The 23,951-nt window shown below is 48.1% G+C and overlaps 8 protein-coding genes across 12 annotated transcripts; 2 read left to right on the forward strand and 6 right to left on the reverse strand.

The window, feature by feature from the left end:
- The first annotated feature begins 2,740 nt into the window (after positions 1-2,740).
- On the forward strand, positions 2,741-4,589 carry LOC112878147 (40S ribosomal protein S18). The gene is made up of 4 exons (XM_025942566.1): positions 2,741-2,890; positions 2,980-3,140; positions 3,231-3,419; positions 4,267-4,589. The coding sequence occupies exons 1-4, from the start codon at positions 2,888-2,890 to the stop codon at positions 4,370-4,372; spliced, it is 459 nt and encodes a 152-aa protein (XP_025798351.1). The 5' UTR covers positions 2,741-2,887; the 3' UTR covers positions 4,373-4,589.
- Positions 4,590-6,269: 1,680 nt separating this feature from the next.
- LOC112874639 (glutamate dehydrogenase) lies at positions 6,270-11,915 on the forward strand. 2 transcript variants are annotated; one of them, XM_025938085.1, is made up of 10 exons: positions 6,270-6,584; positions 8,650-8,790; positions 9,006-9,119; positions 9,719-9,940; positions 10,043-10,117; positions 10,380-10,496; positions 10,721-10,971; positions 11,108-11,183; positions 11,277-11,363; positions 11,473-11,915. In XM_025938085.1, the coding sequence occupies exons 2-10, from the start codon at positions 8,683-8,685 to the stop codon at positions 11,656-11,658; spliced, it is 1,236 nt and encodes a 411-aa protein (XP_025793870.1). In that variant the 5' UTR covers positions 6,270-6,584; positions 8,650-8,682; the 3' UTR covers positions 11,659-11,915. The 2 variants fall into 2 exon arrangements, with proteins under 2 accessions (XP_025793870.1, XP_025793871.1); XM_025938086.1 differs by lacking the exon at positions 6,270-6,584 and adding an exon at positions 8,472-8,563.
- On the reverse strand, positions 11,843-12,938 carry LOC112874640. The gene has a single exon (XM_025938088.1). The coding sequence runs from the start codon at positions 12,530-12,532 to the stop codon at positions 11,963-11,965; it is 570 nt and encodes a 189-aa protein (XP_025793873.1). The 5' UTR covers positions 12,533-12,938; the 3' UTR covers positions 11,843-11,962.
- Positions 12,939-13,075: 137 nt separating this feature from the next.
- LOC112874642 (uncharacterized N-acetyltransferase p20-like) lies at positions 13,076-13,990 on the reverse strand. The gene has a single exon (XM_025938090.1). The coding sequence runs from the start codon at positions 13,863-13,865 to the stop codon at positions 13,350-13,352; it is 516 nt and encodes a 171-aa protein (XP_025793875.1). The 5' UTR covers positions 13,866-13,990; the 3' UTR covers positions 13,076-13,349.
- LOC112876387 lies at positions 13,868-14,692 on the reverse strand (the record flags this gene model as incomplete). The annotated part of the gene is made up of 1 exon (XM_025940485.1): positions 13,868-14,692. A coding segment is annotated over one exon (690 nt), but the record flags the coding sequence as incomplete, so codon positions are not given.
- Positions 14,693-15,247: 555 nt separating this feature from the next.
- LOC112874641 (uncharacterized N-acetyltransferase p20-like) lies at positions 15,248-16,101 on the reverse strand. The gene has a single exon (XM_025938089.1). It carries the CDS (start codon positions 15,928-15,930, stop codon positions 15,379-15,381), a length of 552 nt encoding a protein of 183 aa, XP_025793874.1. The 5' UTR covers positions 15,931-16,101; the 3' UTR covers positions 15,248-15,378.
- A 163-nt stretch (positions 16,102-16,264) lies between these two features.
- Positions 16,265-17,246, reverse strand: LOC112876404 (non-specific lipid transfer protein GPI-anchored 2-like). Its single transcript, XM_025940503.1, has 3 exons — positions 16,904-17,246; positions 16,723-16,806; positions 16,265-16,613 (listed from the first exon to the last, which is right to left on the reverse strand). Exons 1-3 carry the CDS (start codon positions 17,244-17,246, stop codon positions 16,495-16,497), a joined length of 546 nt encoding a protein of 181 aa, XP_025796288.1. The 3' UTR covers positions 16,265-16,494.
- Positions 17,247-18,450: 1,204 nt separating this feature from the next.
- LOC112873812 lies at positions 18,451-23,848 on the reverse strand. 4 transcript variants are annotated; one of them, XM_025936878.1, is made up of 5 exons: positions 23,353-23,848; positions 23,159-23,251; positions 21,352-21,412; positions 20,129-20,232; positions 18,451-19,226 (listed from the first exon to the last, which is right to left on the reverse strand). In XM_025936878.1, exons 4-5 carry the CDS (start codon positions 20,177-20,179, stop codon positions 18,702-18,704), a joined length of 576 nt encoding a protein of 191 aa, XP_025792663.1. In that variant the 5' UTR covers positions 20,180-20,232; positions 21,352-21,412; positions 23,159-23,251; positions 23,353-23,848; the 3' UTR covers positions 18,451-18,701. The 4 variants fall into 4 exon arrangements, with proteins under 4 accessions (XP_025792663.1, XP_025792665.1, XP_025792664.1 ...); XM_025936880.1 differs by having other exon boundaries at positions 23,159-23,275; XM_025936879.1 differs by having other exon boundaries at positions 23,350-23,848.
- Between the last annotated feature and the right edge of the window lie 103 nt (positions 23,849-23,951).

The raw sequence follows: 23,951 nt of genomic DNA on the forward strand, positions 1-23,951 counted from the left end.
TTATAACCTTTTGGCTTATAATAGTCTAATTTATGGGCATATATTATTGATGAACCATGAAAGTATCACCTATGGAATTGTATATGGTCCTGAAAGTATGGAAATAGAATCATATATTATTCTAATATATTTTTTATTTAATTTATATGGATGTATATCACTTAGAAGAGTATGTCAGTTTTTGGCTCGCAAGCTGAACCGAGTCGAGCCGAGCAGGCTCGTTAGGATAACAAGCCGAGCCGAGCCAGCTCGTTATCTTAGCGAGCCGGACCGAACTAAGCTGAACCAAGCCGAGCTAAACCGAGCTAGCTCGTTATCTAGCCCTACCTGTGTGAACAAGCCTATGAAGAAAAGGTGTCAAACCGAATAATAATAATAATAATAATAATAATAATAATAATAATAATAATAATAATAATAATAGTAATAGATTCCAGCGATACTGGTCAGATTATCTTTTCTTAAGTGAAGCTTATTTATGAGTAGGTTAGGTAGATTAAATGTCTATGCAATGTATTAGGAGTATAAATTCCTATAAAGTAACTTCGCCGTATCCTTCACCCACCATTGCTACTTATTGTTATTATCGTTATGGTAAAATGATCTTTTTGTCCGTTATTGCTTGAATTTGCACGTGAGTGAACAACCCCGACCCGACTCGGCCCCCGCATCGCCCCCAAAAGCAACTTGAGGGGACCCCGCGCCGTCAACGCCCAACTTCCCCCGCCCCCCATCCCTGCCTCTCGCCGCCGCCGGAAGCCCGTGCGAGTGTCAGGACGGCGGCGATGGGGCCTCTCCGCCTTCCCCCATTCCCCCCCTCGGTCCATACCCCTGTAGCCTCACCGAGCTCCATCCCGAAGCTGCAGCCGTCCATGGTGCTCCAGCACCCAGATCTGTCCTCTCCTGAGCCGGATCTCGAGCTCCTAGACAGTGCTACGCCCGGCGCATGGGCAGGGCATGCGACTCCACGGTGGGGGCAACGGCTTGGCCGGCATCCAAATCCTCGCGGGCGGCAGGCGGATCTGCATAGGCGGCGACCGGATCCGCACAAGCGGCAAACAGTCTACGGTCTGCTTGCGGTTCCAGTTGGTTTCGATGGTGGGCTGTTATGGACGGCTGGGCTCCGGCGGAGGCTGCATCGGCGGCTTGTTTGGGTGCTCCACGCCTAATGGTGCGGTGACGCCTGGTGGCTTCACGTGCGCATGGGCAGAGGCTGCATCGGCGGCGGGTGCTCCGTGTCTCACAGTGCGGTGAAGCCTGGTCTGAGGGGGTGTCGGCCGACGTAGCTGTACGGCTGCCGCGTGCAGCCGGCACATCAATACCTCTCCTTTTGCAGGCTTGCGCGGGGGGGGGGGGGGCGAATCAGCCATGGATCTGCGCTCCCCCTACAGTCCCGCTGCCCCTTGTGGATCTAATCTCCCCCGTTCAAGCTCGGTGGTAGTCATGGCCATGGCTGTACACGGTGGCGGTTTTGGATGAAAGCTCAGTCCAGCTCGAGCTTAAGCCAACAACGGTGGCATCCTCGGATGGCACACCTCTCGCTGGAGGCGGCGTCGAAGAACCTCTAATCTACCTTTACCATGGATTCTCTCCAGGTGAAGACCAAGATCCTCCTTTGCTGGATTGAGCAATGTTGGCGTCTTGACGTCAAGTCCTCGTTGGAGGCATTGTCTTGGAGATGGGCATCTTGAACTTGTGCATGGTGCGGTGCCGTGGTTGCTGATATAATTTGGAGCTCGTAATTAGCGTGGTTGTGTTATTCGCGGTTAAGCCGCATTTTTCATCCTTGTGCTAGGACATGGTGTTGTTATCCATGGTTATGCCATAATTTACCCTTTGGGCTAGGGTGTGTTGTATGAGATCTAGTTTAGCTTGGTAGGTTATCAAGGTTTTAGTACAGTTTTGCTAAAATTAACCGAGTGCAGGGTTTTGTCTTATTTTTCCTAAAAATAAGGTCTTTGATCCGTAGTTTGCCACACTATTTGAATACAATTCAGGTGGGATGCTCTCCCCCGTGACCATTAAAAAAATTGGCACGTGACTGATTGAAAATATTAAAATGTTCTATTACGTGTTCTACTAGATGATTTTTTTGAAACTTTCTTTCTTGAGAGGTTGTTTCCCCTATTAGGTCTAAATTGCATCAAATTTTCTAGCTGGCCCATAGAATCATGAGACTCACTAATTCTCAAGTCCTTTCATTGTTGCTATCTCTTTTGCGACCACTTGTGATATTTTTTTTTTCATCCTATCTCCTCTCTCGCTCCACGTACGTTAAAACAACGATCCCCTTCTTCCTCCATTATCAAAGTTTTGAAGTGAGCTCCGCGATCTAAAGTTGGAGGTAATATTCTTCTATACGTGTTCTAAATTCCAACACATTCTCATTATACTTTCATGAAATAATTTAGATACAACACACAAGAAAATATTTGAACTTTCAAGATCATAATCAATTCTATTCAATGGCCCACTGGCCACTATAGAACCTTTTTTTTGCTACTAAAATCCGTATAGGCCCAAACAACACAGAATAGCCGATCCAAGGCCCCCTTCGCACACGGTGTTCTGCGGCGTCTGCGTTGCTGTCAATCCACCTATTATTTCTGCATCTTGGGCTTGCAAAACTCTGGACCGCTTGTGCTTTACGGGCTGTTTTGGGCCTCGCGGATGTATACACTGGGCCTTTGATGGATATGTAGGAGGCCCCTTCCCCTCCCCCATCAAATCGCAGCCGTCCGATGAAGCTCTAGGGTTTCACCCCCCGTATATAAGCCTCCCCACAACCCCGCCTCCAAAACCTTAGCCGCGCGGACGCCCACCACCACCTGCGCCTTCCCGCCGTCGCCGCCTCGCTCCGCGCGACCGATCTGCCGCCGCCGCCACCATGGCAAGCTCCTCGTCTCACCTCCCCACTGCTTGTTAGTATGCGGATTTTTCGTATCGTGCTCTGACTCCGTGATGATGCTGTGTTTGCAGTCGCTGATCGCCGGTGAGGACTTCCAGCACATCCTGCGTCTGCTGAACACCAACGTGGATGGGAAGCAGAAGATCATGTTCGCGCTGACCTCCATCAAGGGTGTCGGCCGCCGCTTCTCCAACATCGTCTGCAAGAAGGCCGACATCGACATGAACAAGAGGCAAGTGCCTTCCTTCTCGCTCCGAGGGTCTTACCAGATCTCGCTAGTAATGATTGAGCTGAGGCGTTCGTTGTGTTGGTGGGCGTGCAGGGCCGGCGAGCTGTCGCCTGACGAGCTCGAGAGGCTGATGACGGTGGTGGCGAACCCCAGACAGTTCAAGGTGCCGGACTGGTTCCTCAACAGGAAGAAGGACTACAAGGACGGCAGGTTCTCGCAGGTCGTCTCCAACGCCCTCGACATGAAGCTCAGGGATGACCTCGAGAGACTCAAGAAGATCAGGTCACTACTCCACTCCACTCTTTGGTCCCTGCCTGTTAGTCAACTGCTACAAGTAATCTTACATCTGCTGAGAAATGCTGGTGCTGTTAGTGCTTATATGACATTCGCGAGGCCGCGATTTCCGTCGAAGCAACCTAAATCAGTGACTTCCCTATTGATCTTATACATTGCCTATTTCTATGTATGTGGTAATCGTATACATTCTTGGTTGGGTCAATGTTCTACCAACGTGCAATCGTGTTACATAATTAACATTACCAAGTTGTGAAATGGCTGCCTAATGATGCCATTCAGGATGGCAAGAATGTTCTGCTCATGCTTGAATGTGGTAATTGTTGTTTGGGTGGTTATAGCAATCTCTGTGGGCATTTGTCAGAGCAGATGTGGGATGATAGCATCATTGAATCTATGGTCTGTGGTCTATGTTTTATGAAATGAGATGGGAGGCCTGGTCTATGTTGTTGGTTGTACGTGCCAGCATCACTGCAATATTTCTGGTTGTAGAAATGTTATCATTGAACCAGTTACAATTTGACTGCAGTGTCATTTATTTATGTGATGATTAGTGTCAAGTTTTGTACCTGAAATTGCACATAATCTGGTTGATCATTATGCAGGAGGTTATCATTAATCACTTGTTATACGGTTATCTCATAGAACTAATAATCTTTGATGTTAGTATTCATGTTCTTTCAGCGTGCTTTGTTGTCATTTTATTGTTTGATGTCTATGCTTGCTCACTGAATATATACAGATATAACCTCAGACATTGGCAGTTTGAATGTTGTTATGTACTGCCTAAAATATCATTTGTCACTTTGCATGCTGACATTTATATTTTCTGCAGGAACCACCGTGGTCTGCGTCACTACTGGGGCCTCCGTGTCCGTGGCCAGCACACCAAGACTACTGGCAGGCGTGGAAAGACCGTTGGTGTCTCCAAGAAGCGATAAGCTATATATCTACCAATCTTGGCCTTATTTTACCGTGTTGGTTCATGTCCAAACAGTCTTGATGAGGCGTTTCTGTTTAGACAGTTTCCTGAAATGATGTTTTGCCCTAGGATAATCATTCAGTTATGGAACCTTAATATATTGTATCGTACAATGTGTTATTGCAACTTCTAAGAGTAATTTGATTTTGATGAGACAGTTGCGGATTGACTCTTTACATTGTTCATTGTTATCTGAGTGATCTTTTCCTCCAGTAGTATTTACTGTTTGTTGTGTTAAGTTTGAATCATGGTTTACATGATGCAAATGGCTGCAGCACCAATGCTATCTCCATTCTGTAAGTTACACCGCTCTTTTTGTTCCAGGTATATCGGCTATTTACCCTGCTGGTTTGTTGCTGTGCTTGGTGTTAAACCTGTCTAGTTAGAAGTTCCATCGGCGATAAGCAAAATCTGTTGGTGACAAATACAACGCTGTCGCTCCATCCTAGGTCAGGATTGGGATGGTTCCATCTTACTTTAGGACTTTGGGATTACTGTCATTCTCACATCTCAAGTGAGTCACTTCATCCTATGTCATCTACCGACTCAACACATGAAAAAATAGGATGGGATGTTTGCATCTCATGGTATCCTGTGAACCAAGCACTACCTAAGAGGTTCTGAATTTGCATGGTTTTGCGATTGAAATCCTCAAGCATTGACTTTAGGTGTGACATAACGTCATAACCTGTGTGCTATAATCGTAATCAATCCTTCCATCATCCCAAACTTTAGGTGTGGCGGTGGTCATCCCAAACTCCCGTTTCCACTTTCAGTGTCCAAGGGTTGCTGACTGCAGGCTAATATATGTGATCTTTTCTGCCTTTCGTGTTTCATCCTCCGCATGCCATTCGGATTTGGAATTTGGAGCCTCGAGAGGCCAATTCTGGGCGCGGCGCAGCTCCCCCCCTCCCCCAGTTCTCTTTCGCCGCGTCCTTTTCCGTTCAGTTTTGCCCCCGCGCATAATGATTGCACCTCAAAGTGTGGGCTGCTCTCGCTTTGCCCACTGTTCTGTAAAATATTGATCCAGCATAACTGAAAGGGGATGCAAAGAGCTTCCTTTTGCACGCAAGTGTAGTCCTAATCGACACCCAGTTTGTTTGCCAAATACTTAAATTCTGTGCTTAGCAAAGCGAGTCATGGTAAACAATGGGGTCAACGCACTAGCATACCCAACTCCCAAGTCTATGAGCTCAGGTCATGCAAATGAACACCACACATTGCTGCCTAGCGAACAGTGACACACACGACTCAAACGCAAGCCGATGCAGCTTTATGCTCGAAGAACCTGCTACTCCCTTTCTGGGAGGGCTCTAAAATGCAGCATGACGGTTCATCCACGACACAGGAATGCAGGCCCAGTAATCTGTGCAAATGCACTAGTATCTTGTAAACTCTAAAGCAAACGGCGTGTGGGGGTGCTGTTGGAACCCAATTGCGCCAATTTGCAGAAACGCATCCTGCAGTTGCTGCTGCTGGCTGTGTGTGTTTTCCGTTTTGTTGGGGGAGATCGACCTCTCCAGGTAATCGTGGATGATGCAAAGCAAGCAAGGCATGTCACTTGGAAGCTGGAAAGCTGCAGCATTTCTTCCTTTGCTTTGAACAGGGAGGGATTGGATCGCAGAAGGAACCACCGACGGACATGGGTTGGAAATGCCGCGTCACCACGAGGCTGGAGAGGGAGATAGTTAAGACGAAGACCCCCTATAATATAATGGCACAGGCCAAAGCATGCCTTCTTGAGCCGAAAAAGCCGGAGAAGCAGGTCAAATCCAGCCGTCGGATCACCGTCGAACGGCCAAAGAAGAAGGCGGGGGAGGAATCAAAAGGGGACGGTGGGCCCTCCTCCCCCCACCTGTTCTTCTCGCCAGAGAATGGAATGAGATCCACACTGCGCGCACACCCAAAGCAATTGGAATCACAGGTGGATCCAATTCCGAGCACCGTCGCCGTGGCGTCATCGCCCAATTCTTTCTCCGCCCTCCGCCTGCGAGCACCCAGTTCCGAATTCCCCCACATCTCCATCGCCCCGGCAGGAACATCCCATGCACCGCAGGCGCCTCCCCTATAAAACCCCGGCTAGTCCCCCGCCCTGATGGCACCGGCGCGCACACGGCGGAGAATTCATCGGTCGAGTCAGTTCGCTTCTCCGCTCCCCTGCTAGCCTGCTTGTAAGACAATCTGCTCTGCAACTGCAACTGCTTCCGGTTTCATTTTATTTTATTTTATGAATCGAGTTTATCCTGATCAGATGTTTACACTTTACACTGAGATGTAATAGACTAGTTTACAGAATCTTGCTACCATGCTTGCGTTTATGCTGATCCTTCTTTTTTTGGATGATTGTGTCGCTGCTGATTCTGGAATATCTAGTGGTTGGCTCAACAATTTGGTCTGTGGCCATTTAGGTCAAGGAAAATATCCCACAGAGGCACAGACCACTGCAGAGTCTCAAATTATTGTGCACAGTACATACCACCTACCCCCACAACACTTCTAGTACTTTGCCATATAGCTTCTGAAAGAGCTCAGCTACCTTCAAGATCATAATAAGAGAGAATGCCCTCCAAAGTTTCAGAAAGAATTAGAAGATTGAGAAGGAAGATCTCTCCGATATGCCTTTTAGGGATTTTATTTCAACATTCTCTGACAATTTTACAAGGAAAAACTAGAATGGCTATTATAATACAGGCATCCTAATGTTTTGGGACTTTAGGTTGCCGAATTTTGGTTGTCTAGCCAATGCACTTAGCTCTTGAGACCAAAGCTTAGGATAGGGCATATCTTTTTTTTTTCTCTTCTATTTGATACTTTTGAGAATATGCTCAAGGGTTGGTGGCACTAATCACTAATGCTATCTTATGATCTTATCCTAAAACTAAGGTGGCAAAGCTATCCTAATAGGTATATTTTATTGTTTGAGCATATTTATTAAAAAATTTAGCCCGCACTGCTTAACTCATGGCATGTGATCTTGTCACCGCATCATTTGGCCTATATGGGCATATGCTCCACATGCTGCTCTGCAGACTGCTGCACACCTATGGCTATGTCATGTGCAAATAATTCATTGTCTGAATATAAGGTTTTATTCGAGGGCGAAAGCAACCTTCCTAATCCATGACAAACTTGTGACCTTAGTTAATATTATACTAACAAATGCAACACTGGAAGCCTAAATAATTCTATAGTGTGTCATTGCTGAGTCAGCCATGTGCCTTTTCAAAATTGCCTATCCTTGGTGGTATTTCTGAATATTCACAGGTAATGGTTTGTGTCAGTAACGTTAATAATGAAGCTTTTTCGCTGCATAAGTCATAATTGCATCCAACTAAAAGCTAGCCATACGAAACAGTATATTAGCGAACACATAGAAGATCTGCGTACCTTTGTGTTATGTGGCATGCTAAGGCAACCTTAATTATGTGCTTTATTACTTCAAAGGAAAAATTCATTATGTGCTTTCCTCACCTTCAAAAAATCAGTAACTGAATACTCAGCGTGCGACATTGTGGCTGTACAATCAGTACAGACCCAGGTCACCCAGCCAAGTACAATTGTACATCTTACGGAGTGGGCATATTTCTATTGCTGGAGAGAGACTTTCTTGAGCACTCTTTTTACTGTTTTGTGGCTGAAATGCCGGACGCTTTGCTGCGAAAAGAAGCAGCGAGTGCCTGACTTCCATAGTTCCATGCGGCTGTCTTAATCATGAATTCAGGACCAGATCCCTCAAAGATCAGTCCCTAACGCCTTTCTCTCAGCATCAGCAAGGGTAAAGGATTGGTATCTTCACATAGATTGACAGCAGATTATTCTAAAAAAAAGAATGCGAGCAGTTATTTTAGTTCCCAATCACCCTTTTGCTGAATATATACAGTAAATTCATAGCTACAATAGTCAACTAGAGGTCGGATGTGTGATAGCTTGATAGGGCAGTAAGAGCATTTTGTCGCTATTAGCATCTCACAACAACTTTCCTATACTTTGTTGACCAAACTGAACTATGCCAACTCACCAAGCAGCTATATATAGTATACCTGCTAACATTGAAACTCCTCCAGAGCTTGGGCGGCCTCTCCTCGGTAGCTATATTTTGTCCTGCCTTGGGAAAATAAAAGAAAAAATATATCCTTGGTTACTCGAAGAGGTTTGATTTGTTTAGCTTCTTCTAGCTCTTGTGGTTAGGTTTTCTGGATTCTTGCTCATCCCATTGGGCTTCTGGTTTGGTTTCAGGTGTGTTTCTGAAGGGAAATTTCGTCGAGCAGGATGAATGCATTGGCAGCAACCAGTAGGAACTTCAAGCAGGCAGCTAAGCTGCTGGCTCTCGACTCCAAGCTGGAGAAGAGCCTGCTCATCCCATTCCGGGAGATCAAGGTGATGACACGACTACAGTTATTTTAGATCTGGTAAACTTTTTTCCGTTGTTTCACTTGCTCGTGGTGGTTCCCTGTATTCCTGATGAATACAATAAGAATATTAAAAATATTTACTTGAATAGGTTCAGTATTCTACAAGGTTCTTCTGATCATTTTCCTCCCATCTGAAACATTATGTTCAGCTTTAGAGTAACATGGAGTTTGTGGTTGCAGGTTGAATGCACAATCCCAAAAGATGATGGGACTTTAGCGTCCTATGTTGGTTTTAGGGTTCAACATGACAATGCTAGGGGACCTATGAAGGGTGGAATCAGATACCACCATGAGGTACGCAGATATGTTACTCAGGTTCTTTTTTTCTGGGCAACACTAGTCAGCATTTGATTCTTACAACACTTTTGCTGACTTGAAATGGTCCTTAAGCATAAAGGTTTGAAACGACCCTTTAGCATAAATTCCAGTTTTTGCAGGAATCCACCATAAGTAGAACAGTTCTCAGTTGATCATGTTAGTTTTCTGATATTTACCTGAAGAAATGGTAAACAAAAGTATATTGGAATTTCTTTTTTGAGGCCAAGTATATTGAAAATTATGAACAATTAGCAATATCTGAGCCATATGGGGTCACATTCTGGCTCTATTTCCTTATAAGCATAAAGAGTTGAAATGGTCCTTAAAGCATAAATTTCAGGTTGTAATGATTTGCAGTATCTGCCTGAAGTAATGAAAAACAAATATATATCAGAAACTAGGGACATCTCACAATATCTAAGCTATATGGGGTGAGGGGGTCGGGGTCACATTCTCTATTCCTTTCCTTAAAATCAAATTTCTCTTTATTCAAGAATTTTTGAAAGCTGTTAGTAAAACCAGATTATGTATGACCATGTCATGCCCTGACATTTAAATGCTCTTATGTAACTCAGGTTGATCCTGATGAGGTCAATGCCTTGGCACAACTAATGACATGGAAAACAGCCGTGGCCAACATACCGTATGGAGGAGCTAAAGGTGGAATAGGATGCAGTCCTGGAGAACTGAGCATCTCTGAGCTTGAGCGGCTTACCCGAGTTTTTACTCAGAAAATCCATGACTTGATTGGCATCCATACTGATGTTCCAGCTCCAGATATGGGTACCAACTCACAGGTTATTTTCCTTTGTATATATTATTTCACAATGGACTTTGATGAGAATTAGTCATATGTATATGTTTATTTTAATACGAACTATTTTGTTTGTTTTATGTAGACAATGGCATGGATACTTGATGAGTACTCAAAGTTCCATGGTTACTCACCTGCTGTGGTGACAGGAAAGCCTGTTGTAAGTATCTATCTATCCTGCAATTCTCAATACCTAAGTGTACTGAAAATAATGTTTCCAGATGGAAAGTGTAAGATACGAAGATTTCCACAAAGGTGGTCAAATTAAATTTTGTCAAGCACAATCCTTCGGAATTTAACTAGGTTACAGCAACATTGTATGTGTAGCTGTCATAATGAGCATTTGAATGGAAGCAAGGATAGGGGAAGCTGGTTTAGCTGCTCAGCATCTTCATATTTTGTGAATTTCCTGCTCAATACAGGACCTTGGAGGCTCATTGGGAAGAGATGCAGCTACCGGAAGGGGAGTTCTGTTTGCTACTGAAGCTTTGCTTGCAGAGCATGGCAAAGGCATTGCAGGCCAGCGTTTCGTTATACAGGTAAATGGTGTGTAGATTAAGCATGGTTCAAACGATTCACAGTAGAGAATTTTCTGGAGCCCGTGAATTGCATTATATGCACCTTTCAGCTCCTATTATGAGAACAAATTGATGGTTAAGGCTACCAGCTCTTCACCTCTATTTTCATTGAAAAGCAGCCACAGCTAAACATTTCATCTGCCAAGGATCTGTTGAGTAATAGGTGCCTTGCTTGCCTTTTTCAGGGATTCGGTAATGTTGGTTCCTGGGCAGCTCAACTGATCACTGAAGCTGGTGGCAAGGTGATTGCTATCAGTGATGTCACAGGTGCTGTCAAGAACCTCAACGGCCTTGACATCGCCCAGCTAGTGAAGCACTCGGCGCAGAACAGAGGGATCAAGGGCTTCAACGGAGGAGATGCGATCGATCCAAACTCACTGCTCACTGAAGAGTGCGATGTCCTCATCCCGGCAGCACTCGGGGGAGTCATAAACAAGTAAAATTTCCTCATAATTGTCCATTTCACCATACTGAAAAGTCACTTCTCTTTCAGTACTGTAATGTTTTTTCAGTTATAGTTGTTCTTGTAACTCCAAACCTGAATAAATTGTTGTTTCACCATTGTTTTGCAGGGATAATGCCAACGATATTAAAGCAAAGTACATCATTGAGGCTGCCAATCACCCCACAGACCCTGAGGCAGATGAGGCAAGTCATACCTTGACAGTTTCAAACAGACTGACAAGAAATTTGCCACTTCCTGTAATATTTTCTGATTTCTCCGTGTGTTCCATCCCCCAGATCCTGTCAAAGAAAGGCGTTCTCATCCTGCCCGACATACTCGCGAACTCTGGCGGTGTCACGGTGAGCTACTTCGAGTGGGTTCAGGTTAGTAGTTCAGTCCTTTGAACGGTTTATATCAGTCGCTGCACGATGGACTATGTTTTTGTTCAGAGCAGTGTAAATCTGACCCTGGGCATCTCCTTCGATTGTTCAGAACATCCAGGGGTTCATGTGGGACGAGGAGAAGGTGAACGCGGAGCTCCGGACGTACATGACGCGCGCCTTCGGGGACGTGAAGCAGATGTGCCGGAGCCACAACTGCGACCTCCGCATGGGCGCCTTCACCCTCGGCGTCAACCGCGTCGCGCGCGCCACCGTCCTCAGGGGATGGGAAGCCTGATCAAGATCACATCTTCATACCATGCCCTGTGTCACTGTGTCCTCTTCCTCTCGCGCGTTTTTCTTGAGCCTAATTTTTCTTTAGGTTATCGGTCAACGGGGGTTTGAGAAAAAACAAGGTCAGTTAATAATTTCATGAAGTGTGCATCTCTTGTTAGAGATCAATTGAGGGGGAAAAACAGAAGTAATAAATCTGTAATTCATAGATGAGATGCCTGTTGTTTTGCAAGCAGCAATGCAGTATGGTTTCTTTTGCAAGACTGGGTCATCCACCCATGTTGTGAATTCTCTAGATACATTCCAGATCACTCTACGAGGGGGTCAGTGGAGATGAAGCTGTAGATCACCATGTCCCTGATACTTCCCTTGACCACGCAGTAGCTCCGCAGCACGGCCTCCCGCTGGAACCCGGCCTTCTCGAGCGCCCGCTGCGACGCCGCGTTGTCGACGTCCACGAGCGCCTCTACGCGCTCCACGCCCTCGAGGTCGCCGAACGCCGCGGCGACCGTGCGCTTCAGCGCCGCCGCGGCCACGCCCTTCCCCCAGTGCGCGCGCGCCAGCACGACGCCGAGCTCGGCGCGGCACCGGTCGTCCGTCGGCGTCACGGACACCGCGCCCACGGGCACGGGGCGGGACCCCTCGCCGCCGCCGCCGAGGCAGACGGCGCGGAACCAGGGGTGCGGCAGCACGGCGTCGCGCATGAACGCGAGCAGGGCCTCCCGGGACGTGTAGGCGTCCCACGTCATGAACGCCGTGACGACGGGGTCCGACGCCCACGACATCATGGCGTCGACGTCGGCGAGGTCGAACGGCCGGAGCGTGACCGCGTCCGCGCGCGCGGACCCCGGCTGGGCAGGCGCTTCTTCTTGGTCCATCCTCTGCTCAGTCACACTACTCACTAGTGGAGCCTTGTCTCTGCTTTGTGGTTTCAGCCACACCAATCAAACGAAGTGTAATCCGTAGTGGCCTTGTAAGCGCCCTCGCGCGTTGTACAAAGACTCTTTTCTATTTATTAATATAAAGGTACGCTGCGTATTGAAGAAAAAAATCAAACAAAGTGTAGGCCCCACCCACGCCAGCACGCACTCATCTCGAGAAAGAGAAACGATCAGGCTTTACTTAAATCTGGATTAGCAACAGAGCGACGTGTTCGATTGGTAGTGTGAAGTTTAAGCTAAGAAACATGACCAAAGTGTCCAGCAAGATGGATGGTCAGAATGGTCTCTGAGCTACTTCAGCCTCCTCGCACTAATCGCAGCTGGTATGACGACGACGTCGTGTTCACGGACACGCGGCACCGTTAAGCTTTACTCGCGGCGCCAAGCGGCGAGCAGGTGCTCTCGGGGCACCACGTGCGGTGCCAAACAACCAACTCCCAATCATCCCAACAAACCAGACACCAGTGCAATCCATGGAACTGACAAGTGAAAACCGAGCGCTGCATCGTCCAAAGACACCATCCAAAAAGAACATCCCGGCACGGTCCACCTACCTGCTTCTGCTTGTGATCGCTGTCATCTTCCTCCTCCAAACACCACCACCGATGCGAAATCAGCAGGTTTTGATTCAGGCAGACGAGGTTTTCATTTGCGTCGATACGAGATTACATACAAGATTGAAGGAGAAACACAACGGTTTTGTAGAAAAATGAGATGCTTGCAGCTGAGATGCATGGAACAGCCATGGGGGTCATCATTCGGGGAGGGGGTCGGAGGCGAGGAAGCTGTACATGACCATGTCCCTGGCGCGGCCCTTGTGCCAGTAGTGCCGCCGCAGGACGCCCTCGCGGCGGAGCCCGGCTTTCTCCGCCACGCGCTGCGACGCCGGGTTGTCCACGTCCACCAGCGCCTCCACGCGCCGCAGCCCCTCCACCTCCGCGAACACGTCCCGCAGCGCGCGCCGCACGGCCGCGGTCGCCACGCCCTTGCCCCAGTGCGCGCGGGCCAGCACGTACCCGAGCTCCCCGCGGCACCGCTCCGCCGTCGACGGAGCCACGGACACCGCGCCCACGACCGCGCCGGAGCCGGGGGCGCAGACGGCGCGGAACCACGGGTGCGGGAGCACGGTGTCGCGCAGGAACGCCAGCAGGGGCTCCCTGGACTCGTAGGGCTCCCACCGGCAGAAGGCGGCCACCTGCGGGTCCGACGCCCACGCCATCATGGCGTCCACGTCGGAGAGCTCGAAGCGGCGGAGGGTTACCTCCGCCATCGGCGCTAGGGTCAGTGGGGATGATGGGCTCCGGTCGCGGACGCCGCCCTGACGCGCGCTGCTGTTCTTGGTCTGAGGCTCTGAGCCAGGGAGCGGCCGCCGCCGCTCTTATAAAGCGGCTAGAAAACACAGCAAGTTCACTGCCCACGGCGAAATGTCGACGCCACAGAAAGCAAAGCAATAAAAATCACTGAAATTTGGACACATGTGTCCGGCAACAAATCTGCAGGAACTTCTAGTTCAAAAGCTGACACATACGATGGTGCAATGGCGTTGTTCATCAGTAGCAGGGGATTTGACAAAAAAAAGTCTTTTTTTTGTGCTTGTCTTTTCCAACTCAAACTCAAAAAGACTTTGGAGAAGTGGTAGCACCTCGACGCCTTCCTGACCATGTGCAACTCCTCGCTCCCCGCGGCGAGCGTCGCCTCCAATGCCGTCACGACGGCGATGTGCCGGAAATCTTTCGTGGAGGTTAAGAACCTTGTCACGCAGAACCTGCTGGCCCCTAGGTAGGAGAGGTAGTCATCCCCCGTGTACCACTCGTCGGCGTGGTCCGCGATGCCGTCGACGTCGGGCCAGATATGCCTCTGCACCGGCCTGCCCCCCTCGAAGTTGGCCGCGCGCAGGACGAAACCCCCTCGGTCCGAGTTCGAGAACCCGAACCAGAGGCCGTAGTCGGCGACGTACTGCGCGCGGCCCTCGAAGGGCAGCGTCCAGTCGCCTTCCCTGCGCCACGACCCGCGCGCCGTGTCGAACGCGTACGTGCCGCCGAGCCGCGTGGACACCCTGATGACCGCGCCGCTCGAGGCCCCGCCGTCGGTGAAACGAGATTATCCGGGGTTCTCGATCGTCGGTCGGCGGGCGGCGGTCTTAGGTCAGGGCATGCAAGTCGAACGACGGCGGGTCGAGGAAGTCGGGGCATCCGAGGACGTAGAGCTTACCGCCGACCTCGGCCCAGGAGGGCGGCTGCTGCAACCTTTTGTCATGGCGCAGGTCCGGCCCGGCACGCACGGCCATCGTGCGCGTGTAGCAGATCATGGTGTAGCGGTGCTCATTGATTCCGACGATCTTCTCGACGCCGCGGCCGAGGGGGAAGAACTGGGCGAAGCAGTCGCCGGGCGGTGACTCGAAGCGTGCCACCGGGGGTGGCAGTAGGGTGGGGCGCATGGCCGCCGGCGACACAGATCCATGTTGGGGGCACACGCCCGCCGCGAAGAAGGGCGTTGTGTCGATCTTGCGCAGGGTGTGGGCACGGTGGTCGTCGTCGATGAGAAGGTAGAGAAACCTCCGGATTAGCGTGGCAGCCCTGAACGACCTCGCCATGGATCAATTTGAATTCCAATCTCCTCGTCAATGGATCTAGTGTACAGATGTAAGATCAATTGATGATGCTAACATAAGCGCGGTTTATTCTTATCGTCCCTTCAGCCGATGTTTCCATCCAAGTAATTCCAACGAACATCCCAAATTACAGGAGTATTCGGCAACAGATTTGGATTTGCAACAACGTGATTCACTCGGGCACTGGATCGGTCGTGACGAAGCTGAACATGACCATGTCCCGGACGACGCCCTTGACGGCGCCGTACTTGCGGAGCACGGCCTCCCGCGTGAACCCGGCCTTCTCCAGCACGCGCTGCGACGCCGGGTTGGCCACGTCCACCAGCGCCTCCACGCGCTCCAGCCCCTGCACCTCGCCGAACACCGCGCCCACCGTGCGCTTCACGGCGGCCGTCGCCACGCCCCGGCCCCAGTGCGCGCGCGCCAGCACGTAGCCGAGCTCGGCGCGGCACGGGTCCCCCGTCGGCGACACGGACACCGCGCCCACGGGGCGGGGCTCCTCGCCCCCGGCGACGCAGATGGCGCGAAACCACGGGTGCGGGAGCACGACGTCGCGGATGAAGGCGAGCAGCGGCTCCGTGGACTCGTAGGGGTCCCACCGGCAGACGGCGGCCACCTGCGGGTCCGACGCCCACGCCATCATGGCGTCTACGTCGGACAACTCGAACTTGCGGAGCGTCACCTCCACGGGCGCCTTGGGGATGATGGGCTTGGCTTCCTCCATTGATGAGCTGTTTTCTTGGGCTCTGAGATGCTTCGATGAAGCAGTGCAACTACCGGCCAGTGGTCTCTGTTCTTATATTTCCACTGGATGAGGCAGACCACGAGCTAACTTGGTTTGACTTTGACCCAAGAGAGGGAGAATCTTGACCGCCAAGCTTGGTGTAGATTAGCTTTTGCAAATTGGTGATGCATATGATTTGAGCGGTGAGCTCCGTGAACCTGTCGCATTCTCGTGGAAGGAACAAGGAAGGCCGGAGGAAGCAGGTGTGGGCGGCTACAGGCAAGTCCAACGGTCAACCTGACTACGGCTTGTTCAGATTTGGGGGAGAAGAATCCAACGCATCAACGTGACATCTTCCTCTGAACTCTGAAGTATAGATCAACGTGTCAACAGACGCAGCCTAATCGCTAACTGAAAATGCTCGAGTGAACAATGTAGAAAATGCTCGAGTGAAAATGCTCTGCTCCTCTGAATCCTGTAGCAACAAACACCCCAAACTGTGCAAGCTGCTCGTGTGAAACGATTCGGTCGTCGGAGACGAACACAAGAAGCTTTCGCATCATCTCACAAACGATAGAGCAGCGCCAGTGCTGCGGCGGCGAAGACGAAGATCGTTGCAGGTTTCCCGGTGTTTCCGTCAGAGTATGCAAGTGTGGATGCTGGCGTAGACTTCGATTCAGACCCTGCAGCGTCAGACATTCAGATTTCAGAGATACAAAATGATGCTGGCATGCTGCGATTAGCAAATGCTAGTAGTGTTTTAGCCTGAACTATGTACGGCTGGTGCTGTACCTGCAGGGGTCGCGTTGGCGTCTGACGGCGCCGCCACGGCCGGAGTACCCAGCGCCGCTGGAGACGCCGCTGGAGCTCCCACGGCTGCACCAACACGAAACACGTTCAGCTCGTGTCAATCTCAATCATCCGTTTGCCATTGCCTCGACTCGAATGTGCCAAGCTGGACACGCGCACTCACCGTTGCACTGGCTGGCAGGTGGGGCCTGGACCTTGCACGCCTCGGGCAGCTGCGCCACGCGAGCGCCGTCGACGGCGACGCCGAGCGACGCGGCCGTGCCGCCGAGCACAATGCAGAGGCAGCCCGGGCTCGATCCCAGCATGCCCGACAGCGCCGAGCAGCACGACGGCCCGTCGGGCGTCGTGGCGTTGCCCGACAGGTAGTCCATGCACGGCGACAGGCTGACCAGCTCCGGCATGCAGCCGGAGCCCGACGGCTGCGCCGCGCATCGGCACGCCAGGAGCGCGGCCGCCACGGCTACGCCCAGGGCGCGCACGGCGGCGGCGCAGGCTGCTGGTCCCATTGGCTTTCGACCGAAAGGTGAGACGAGCGTGCCTATGCACATCAAAGGTTTTGTGATTTATAGCAACAATCTTGTTGGTGACGGATGAAAACTTGTTGAATTTAGATGCGCTGTCGTGGCTGGCCACGTAAGCCGGTGAGGAAGAAAGAACCACTTGTGCAGTTGATCAACTTCTCACCAAATTCTTTCATGTTTGAACTTGATTTGTAGAGTTAGTGCAGGTCTAGAAATTAAAGTTAGCAATCCTTCATTGATTCGTTTGGTCACTAACCATTCCTACCTGACTTAGAACAGGATTTCGATCCAAAATCCAAATCTACAATCGCTCGCTGGTTTCCATCTCAGCGAGCGCTTCGATACGTCCCGAGCCCTGCTAGCACAGGTTGCAGAGGATGAGGCCAAGTCATCGTGCCCCTTATGCCCTGGGCGACACACGTGCTACAATGGGCGGGACAAAGGGTCGCGATCTCGCGAGGGTGAGCTAACTTCAAAAACCCGTCCTCAGTTCGGATTGCAGGCTGCAACTCGCCTGCACGAAGTAGGAATCGCTAGTAATCACCGGTCAGCCATACGGCGGTGAATCCGTTCCCGGGCCCTGTACGCACCGCCCGTCACACTATAGGAAGCATGGTTTACGCCAGAGGAAGCTTGAGAACAGAGTGTTCCTGCAGCAGGGTTGGCTTCACTGGCAGGAGTAATAAGGTTGTTCTGCTACCAGCTCTGTCTCACTGGACATCACTGTGCGATCCAGGCTTGCTGACCTTGTACTGCACTATCATCTGTCTAAATCCTGGGTTTATTTTTCCTGTTCTGCAGCGATAGATCGATTAAGGGTGAGGGAGCATGATGAAAGACATCAAGACAGCAGTGGCACATCTGCTGCTGGATCCGGACCGTTTGTTGCCTGGTTGCTTTACTAGTTGGGTTCATGTTCGAAACTAGACCAAGCTTGCTTCTGTGCTTATCTTCTGATCCTGGTGGATGTGTTACAGAGCTCATGAACACGAAAAATACGAAACAAATCTACTATGCATCTCTGTTAGAATCCATTCAAATTCAGCTAAAAGGAGAATCCGTTCTAATTCATGCAAGTTCTCACACCAGCATCTGACTGGATCAGGCAATCTCACAAGAGTATGCAGGTCTGTGCTTCAATGCTCAGTGCCCATGCAACGAAAACTTCATGATTCTGCAAACTATTGGACACATTCTCAGTTTCTTACAAACAAATCATTTTGCGCATAATAGAACCGCAGGTCCGCATGCCTACCAAATTAATAAAATGCAAGATTTAATACCATGCATGAACCAGGTCCATACAAACATTTGCTCCAGTTCGGAGTCATAACACAAGCAAAAGAGAACAGATAGATAGCCATCGACCAGAGAACTAAGCAAGCCTACATATAAGGTTGCATCATGGCAGCGGCAGGCCTAAGCACGACCTGTCGCTGGCTACCACCCTTCTAAATTCGTCATTACTTTGTAGACATCATAGTGTCCATCGTCCGTGGTCTCACCATAGCCAGCATTGTTCATGATGGTCAGGAGGGTGGTGAACTCAGGAGCCTGGAGCCGTGCCACGTTCTGGAACTGCGCCGACACTTCATCGGTGCTGTACTTGTTTCCCATCATGATCCTGAGGAGTGTGGTGGGATCAGGCGATTCCAGGTTCAGGATGCTGTCGTAGGCGACCTTGCCGATGTTTTCCTCGTCATCGTTGGTCGCTACAACAGGCCAACAGAAGTCTCCGGCAGGGTTGCTGATTGGCACCTTGCTTCCATATGCAGCCTCACTGATGGCAATCTCACCTACATTGATTGTGACTGAGGGGCAATGGATGACCTCACCAACGTTTTCCTCGTCTCTTAGAGCGGCGCTGAATGGCACCATGTTGCCTCCATTGGTCCCTTCCTGATTGTCATGGGTCATGACAAAGCGCCTTTTAGTACCTCGTCGAAGCTGCTTCCGGCCAACAGCCTACATTTCAAAAAAAAGAAAATAAGAAACAATTGAAGGATTATTTTCATTGCTTTGAAAGATAGAACCTCCAACTTATACTCCTACTCAACTCTCATGATATTAACTTTTGAAAGTACTCATGGCAGAATATTACTGGAGGTCATAACTTTATCTTATGTTATTGGCAAGTCACGTCACAGCTAAAAGAAAAGGGTGATGCAAAGACAGTAAAACCATCAATGCACCTAACTGTCAATTTTACAAAAAAATTGGTCACATGGAGACATGTGCCAACACTTTGGAAGAATCAGCATGAGATTTCTGCAATTTTCAATTCGAGTTTGTGCTCAAATAAGCTTACATATAATAATATATACATCCTTCTATCACAATTGTGCTTGGATACATCTAATATTGAAAGAAGCTCGCACAATTGAATTTAAGAAAAAATCTAGTTAACTTAGTTTTTATGTATTTTACATGCTACTATTTTTTAGACCAAAGACCACCCTGTCCCTAATTTATTAGAAAGCATTTAGAATTCTGCTGGATTTACCAGCTATTACAAGAGCAAGTTCAACTGATCTAGCTTACATCCAGTCCAGAATGTAGCTAAACCATCTCTCTAAAACTCCCTCTAAACATCAAAAGCTAGAGTGGATAACATATAGTCACTAAAGATGATTCCTTCATAATTAACTTGAGCTAAACATTCATTAGAAGAACTTAATATTCATCTCATATAATGAGAAAATAGGACATATTGCTTATCAGGATCGGGGCAATTGTAAGGAACATGGTATTGACTCAGTAAAAAAATGGACATTCAGCAAAATATTGCATTATGACTGTAGTCCAAAACTCTAAATGCAGTTGACTTTGTCCTTTTCAAGACAACCAAGGTTGATGGAATAATTTACCTTTGGCTGACCAACACTCATCTCAGACGAACCATTATATTCCCCGGACATATTCAATACTGCAGGAGCGAAGCGCCCAGATGCCTTTGCTATGCTCCCTGGATCTAAATGCCACAGAGCAGCTACTGTTACATTTCAATATCCATAAAATCCATCAAGAGTCCTTACTGAAAAAGAGGCGTACTAAGGCATCAATAAATGATAAAGTAGCTGGAGACCAAAAATCCTTCCATGCATAACAAAAATCCCAATAGAAGCCACGAAAAAGAAAGCTTTCCAAAAACTCTGATAAGTTAGTTATATGAATATATTTGATGCTTTCTGTAGAGACTGTTTCCACTAAACCTGTATGTACTTAAGTTTCCTACAAAGTCCTACTAGGACAATTAACAGAATTCATTATTGTAGTATGTAAATGGCCAACAGTAGTATTGTCTTGTAAATGCACCTAGATCCATTATAGTCTCGCCAGTCAAATTTATTCATGATGCACAATAAGGACACTTGGATAAGGTCCTGGATTTTCTCATTTTTTTCTTGTACAAAAGTCACCCTCATTTGGAAATTCTACAGCAGTGCCTGATTAAATGCCATGCTGATATAAGATCTACATCAGATCAGGGCCTATTTGAAGTGCAGGAAATTCTCTAAAACAGTTCAATACTTCAATTCCTACCAGGAATGTGATTACAGGTCACTTGGAACATGGACTCGGTGTATGCAGGTCGGGTTCAAAGCATCCACAGATCCACTAATGGATAGTAGATGCATAAAGGAAAGATAGAACTTTACCAATGAAAGTGACAGTCGTATAATGTGTTAGATAAATGATAATAACAGCAAAAAAATAAACTACATGTACTTCACAAATTCACACTACAAAGAGTCACTGATTGGGAAATCAAAGTCCACACTGAAGGATATTAACATTTCACAGCTACACTTTTTTTTAGAACATCCGATCCAACCTTTTAGTTTATAAGCTACTGGATACAAATAGAGTAGATATTGCTGCTCACCCCGTACCCTGACTCATATTCCATAAAATCCCATGGTATGAATACGCATCACTGTTTAGAAAACGCATCAGATGCAGGATTTTCCCATATCTACTATTGGGTCAGAAATAAATCATCCCTCCCATTTTCACCCATTTATCCATCATCAGCCTATGCTCTATGTACAAAGTGCAAATATGAAGATAGAGATAAGAGCATCCTCACCTTGAGACAATGATAGGGTTAGCAGCTTCAAATCCGGCCTATGAAGCTCACCATCTTAGAGCTGCTTAATCAAGAGCATGCAAAAAAGAAAAAAGAAACATCATATAGTATAATAATGAAAGAATATATCGAGAGAGAAGTGTTATTAAAAAAAGATGCATTTAAAAACTCTAAATACTGCATGGAAAGTTGAATTATGGGAGTCTTCGTATCATAAAAAGGATCAGATAGAGTTTAGAAACAATAATTGAAAATGCGGCCAAGCTATGCATGATGGCATGTTTGGTTCCAGCTCCGGTCATGCTGCCTCACCCAGGCAGCAAATCCAGGCGTTGGATTTCACCATTTCGGTGGCCTGCTGTAGGTGTTGTTGCCTGGGACAGGCAGCCGGCTCCAGGGTTCCAAGCAAACATGCAACAGTAGCCAGAAACACCATAACAGAAGATATCCAAGACATGGAAAAGAAGGTTAAGAAAGCAAATATCGCTACCTGTAAAGAGGCAACACAGAGATTTGGGGCGGACAAGATTGAGAGGAAGCAGGTTTGATGCGTATATATAGCCAGTAATGGCCTAGGAGTAGTAACGGTCACCTTCTCAAATAAAATCCACAACAATTTAATGCAGATTCGTTCCTTAATGCTCGAAATTCGAGAACACTATCAGATCAACGGTATACGAATGGCAATGTGTAGAACACCATCATGTCATCAGTATATAAATGCAACAGGTAGGATGGCACTGGCAAGAGAAACCACTGTATGATACGATTGACTAAATGCTGGTGAAAGAAGATACACATACGACAAATGGAAAGTAATAAAACAGGAATAGTAATGGCATCTACAATCCTACTCGCACCATAGTGATAATGCTCCATTTATAGTATCCAAGAGTGTGAAACCGAACATAATTGTATACCATGAAATAAGCATATGGTATGCAGTTGATTTAATTTCAAAAACCTGAAATAAGAGTATCCGATTTTACTGAGCCAGAAAGATTGGATAAATGGACTCTATAAATTTCCAGTTAACTTCTCGAATATTCTCAAGTAAACTTTTGGATTGCCATATGTAAATTTAGATAATACAATGTACATACTCTGTTTAATAGTTATTGTGCTATCATTTTCCTACTCCCTCCGTTCCAAATTATAGGTCGTTTTGGCTTTCTTAGATACATAGTTTTTCCTATGTATTTAGGCACAGCATATATCTAGGTGCATAGCAAATGCTATGTATCTAAAAAAGGCTAAAACAACCTATAATTTGGTATGAAGGGAGTACTTAACTTCGGCTGTGGTACATTGGTGCTAAGTGAGAACGTTGTAGGTAATATTACAATGGAACTCGATGTTGCCGCTCTGTTTCATGTAAATTTGTAAATTAGTATTTGCAGGCACCATACCTAATTATTTCAAAAAAAGGTCAAGAAACTCCAGATATGCTTGCTGTGTGAACAAGACGATCAATTGTGAGCTGGATTGTGCAATCATTGATTACAAGCCAAGTTAAAGCAAATTCAAGTCTATTTTTCAACCTTGGATGACCATGCCACATGACACAATTCGTTTTGTGCTATCCAGTTATACATGAAAACAAAACATTTCGCCTATCTGTTGAGAACTGAGAAAATTACCCTGGTCCCCTCTCATGCTGCAGTTCCAGAACTACGGACCAGTGACTATACAACGCGGAGGCTCAATATTGCACATCCCTTTTTCAGCTCTCAAGAGTTACAAAGAACCAGTACCATGCAAATGCAGAAAAATTGCAATTACAGTAAAATCTCAGTTCCCTGCTAACCTGATAAAATTCCTCCGTAACTCGAGGTAAGATCGCCATTTGGTGGTGCCAATGTTTCCTCGAATATCCTCCAACCATTCCATGGCAGACAGCCTGCAAGCAGCAACCCCGAAGACTCTATAACTCAACAATCTGAAACGATTCACAATGCGAGACAGGCTATGCAAATGAACTGCTCACTAGTCACTCACTACCATGAATGCCGAACTCGCAGCCACCAGCCGCCTCCTCTCCTCCGCATCCACCACCCCTGCGCTGCGCCCAGCAAATCCGATCCCCGTTTCAAGGCCATCACTCAAGAGCAAAATAGCGGCGGCGAGAAGGTGAGGAGCGCCCGACCCCTCTCCATATCGGCGGTGATCCGCCATGCCCCATGCTCTTTCCGCCGCCTGACCTGCGCGCGGCCCATCCACGCACACCATTCCTCGCCTCCGGCCGCCGCCGCCAGCGCGGGAGCCGAAGGCCCTGGCCCCAGCACTAGCGGCGGAATTCGGAGCGCGAAGCCCTAGCGCAGGGAGGTGGGTGGAGACGGAGACGACGGCGCGGTGCGGTTGCGCGAGCCGACGGCGGACCAAGGCGAGGCTGTCTGGCGGCGATCATGATTTTGCAAGATAGCCCCTCCGGGTCGCTACTATTCATCACGATCTAATTATTTACAAATTAGTCCATAAATATTTTTTCGACGAACTAGTCCATAAATATTAAAGCCCCAAATTTCCGTCGTTTCCTCGTGTGGATTAAATTAAATATTTGCAATTTACAGTTGCGATCTTGGATTCTTGTTCGTGACAGA

This window comes from Panicum hallii, chromosome 9 (genome assembly GCF_002211085.1).
Source record: "Panicum hallii strain FIL2 chromosome 9, PHallii_v3.1, whole genome shotgun sequence".
Classification (NCBI taxonomy): Eukaryota; Viridiplantae; Streptophyta; class Magnoliopsida; order Poales; family Poaceae; genus Panicum; species Panicum hallii.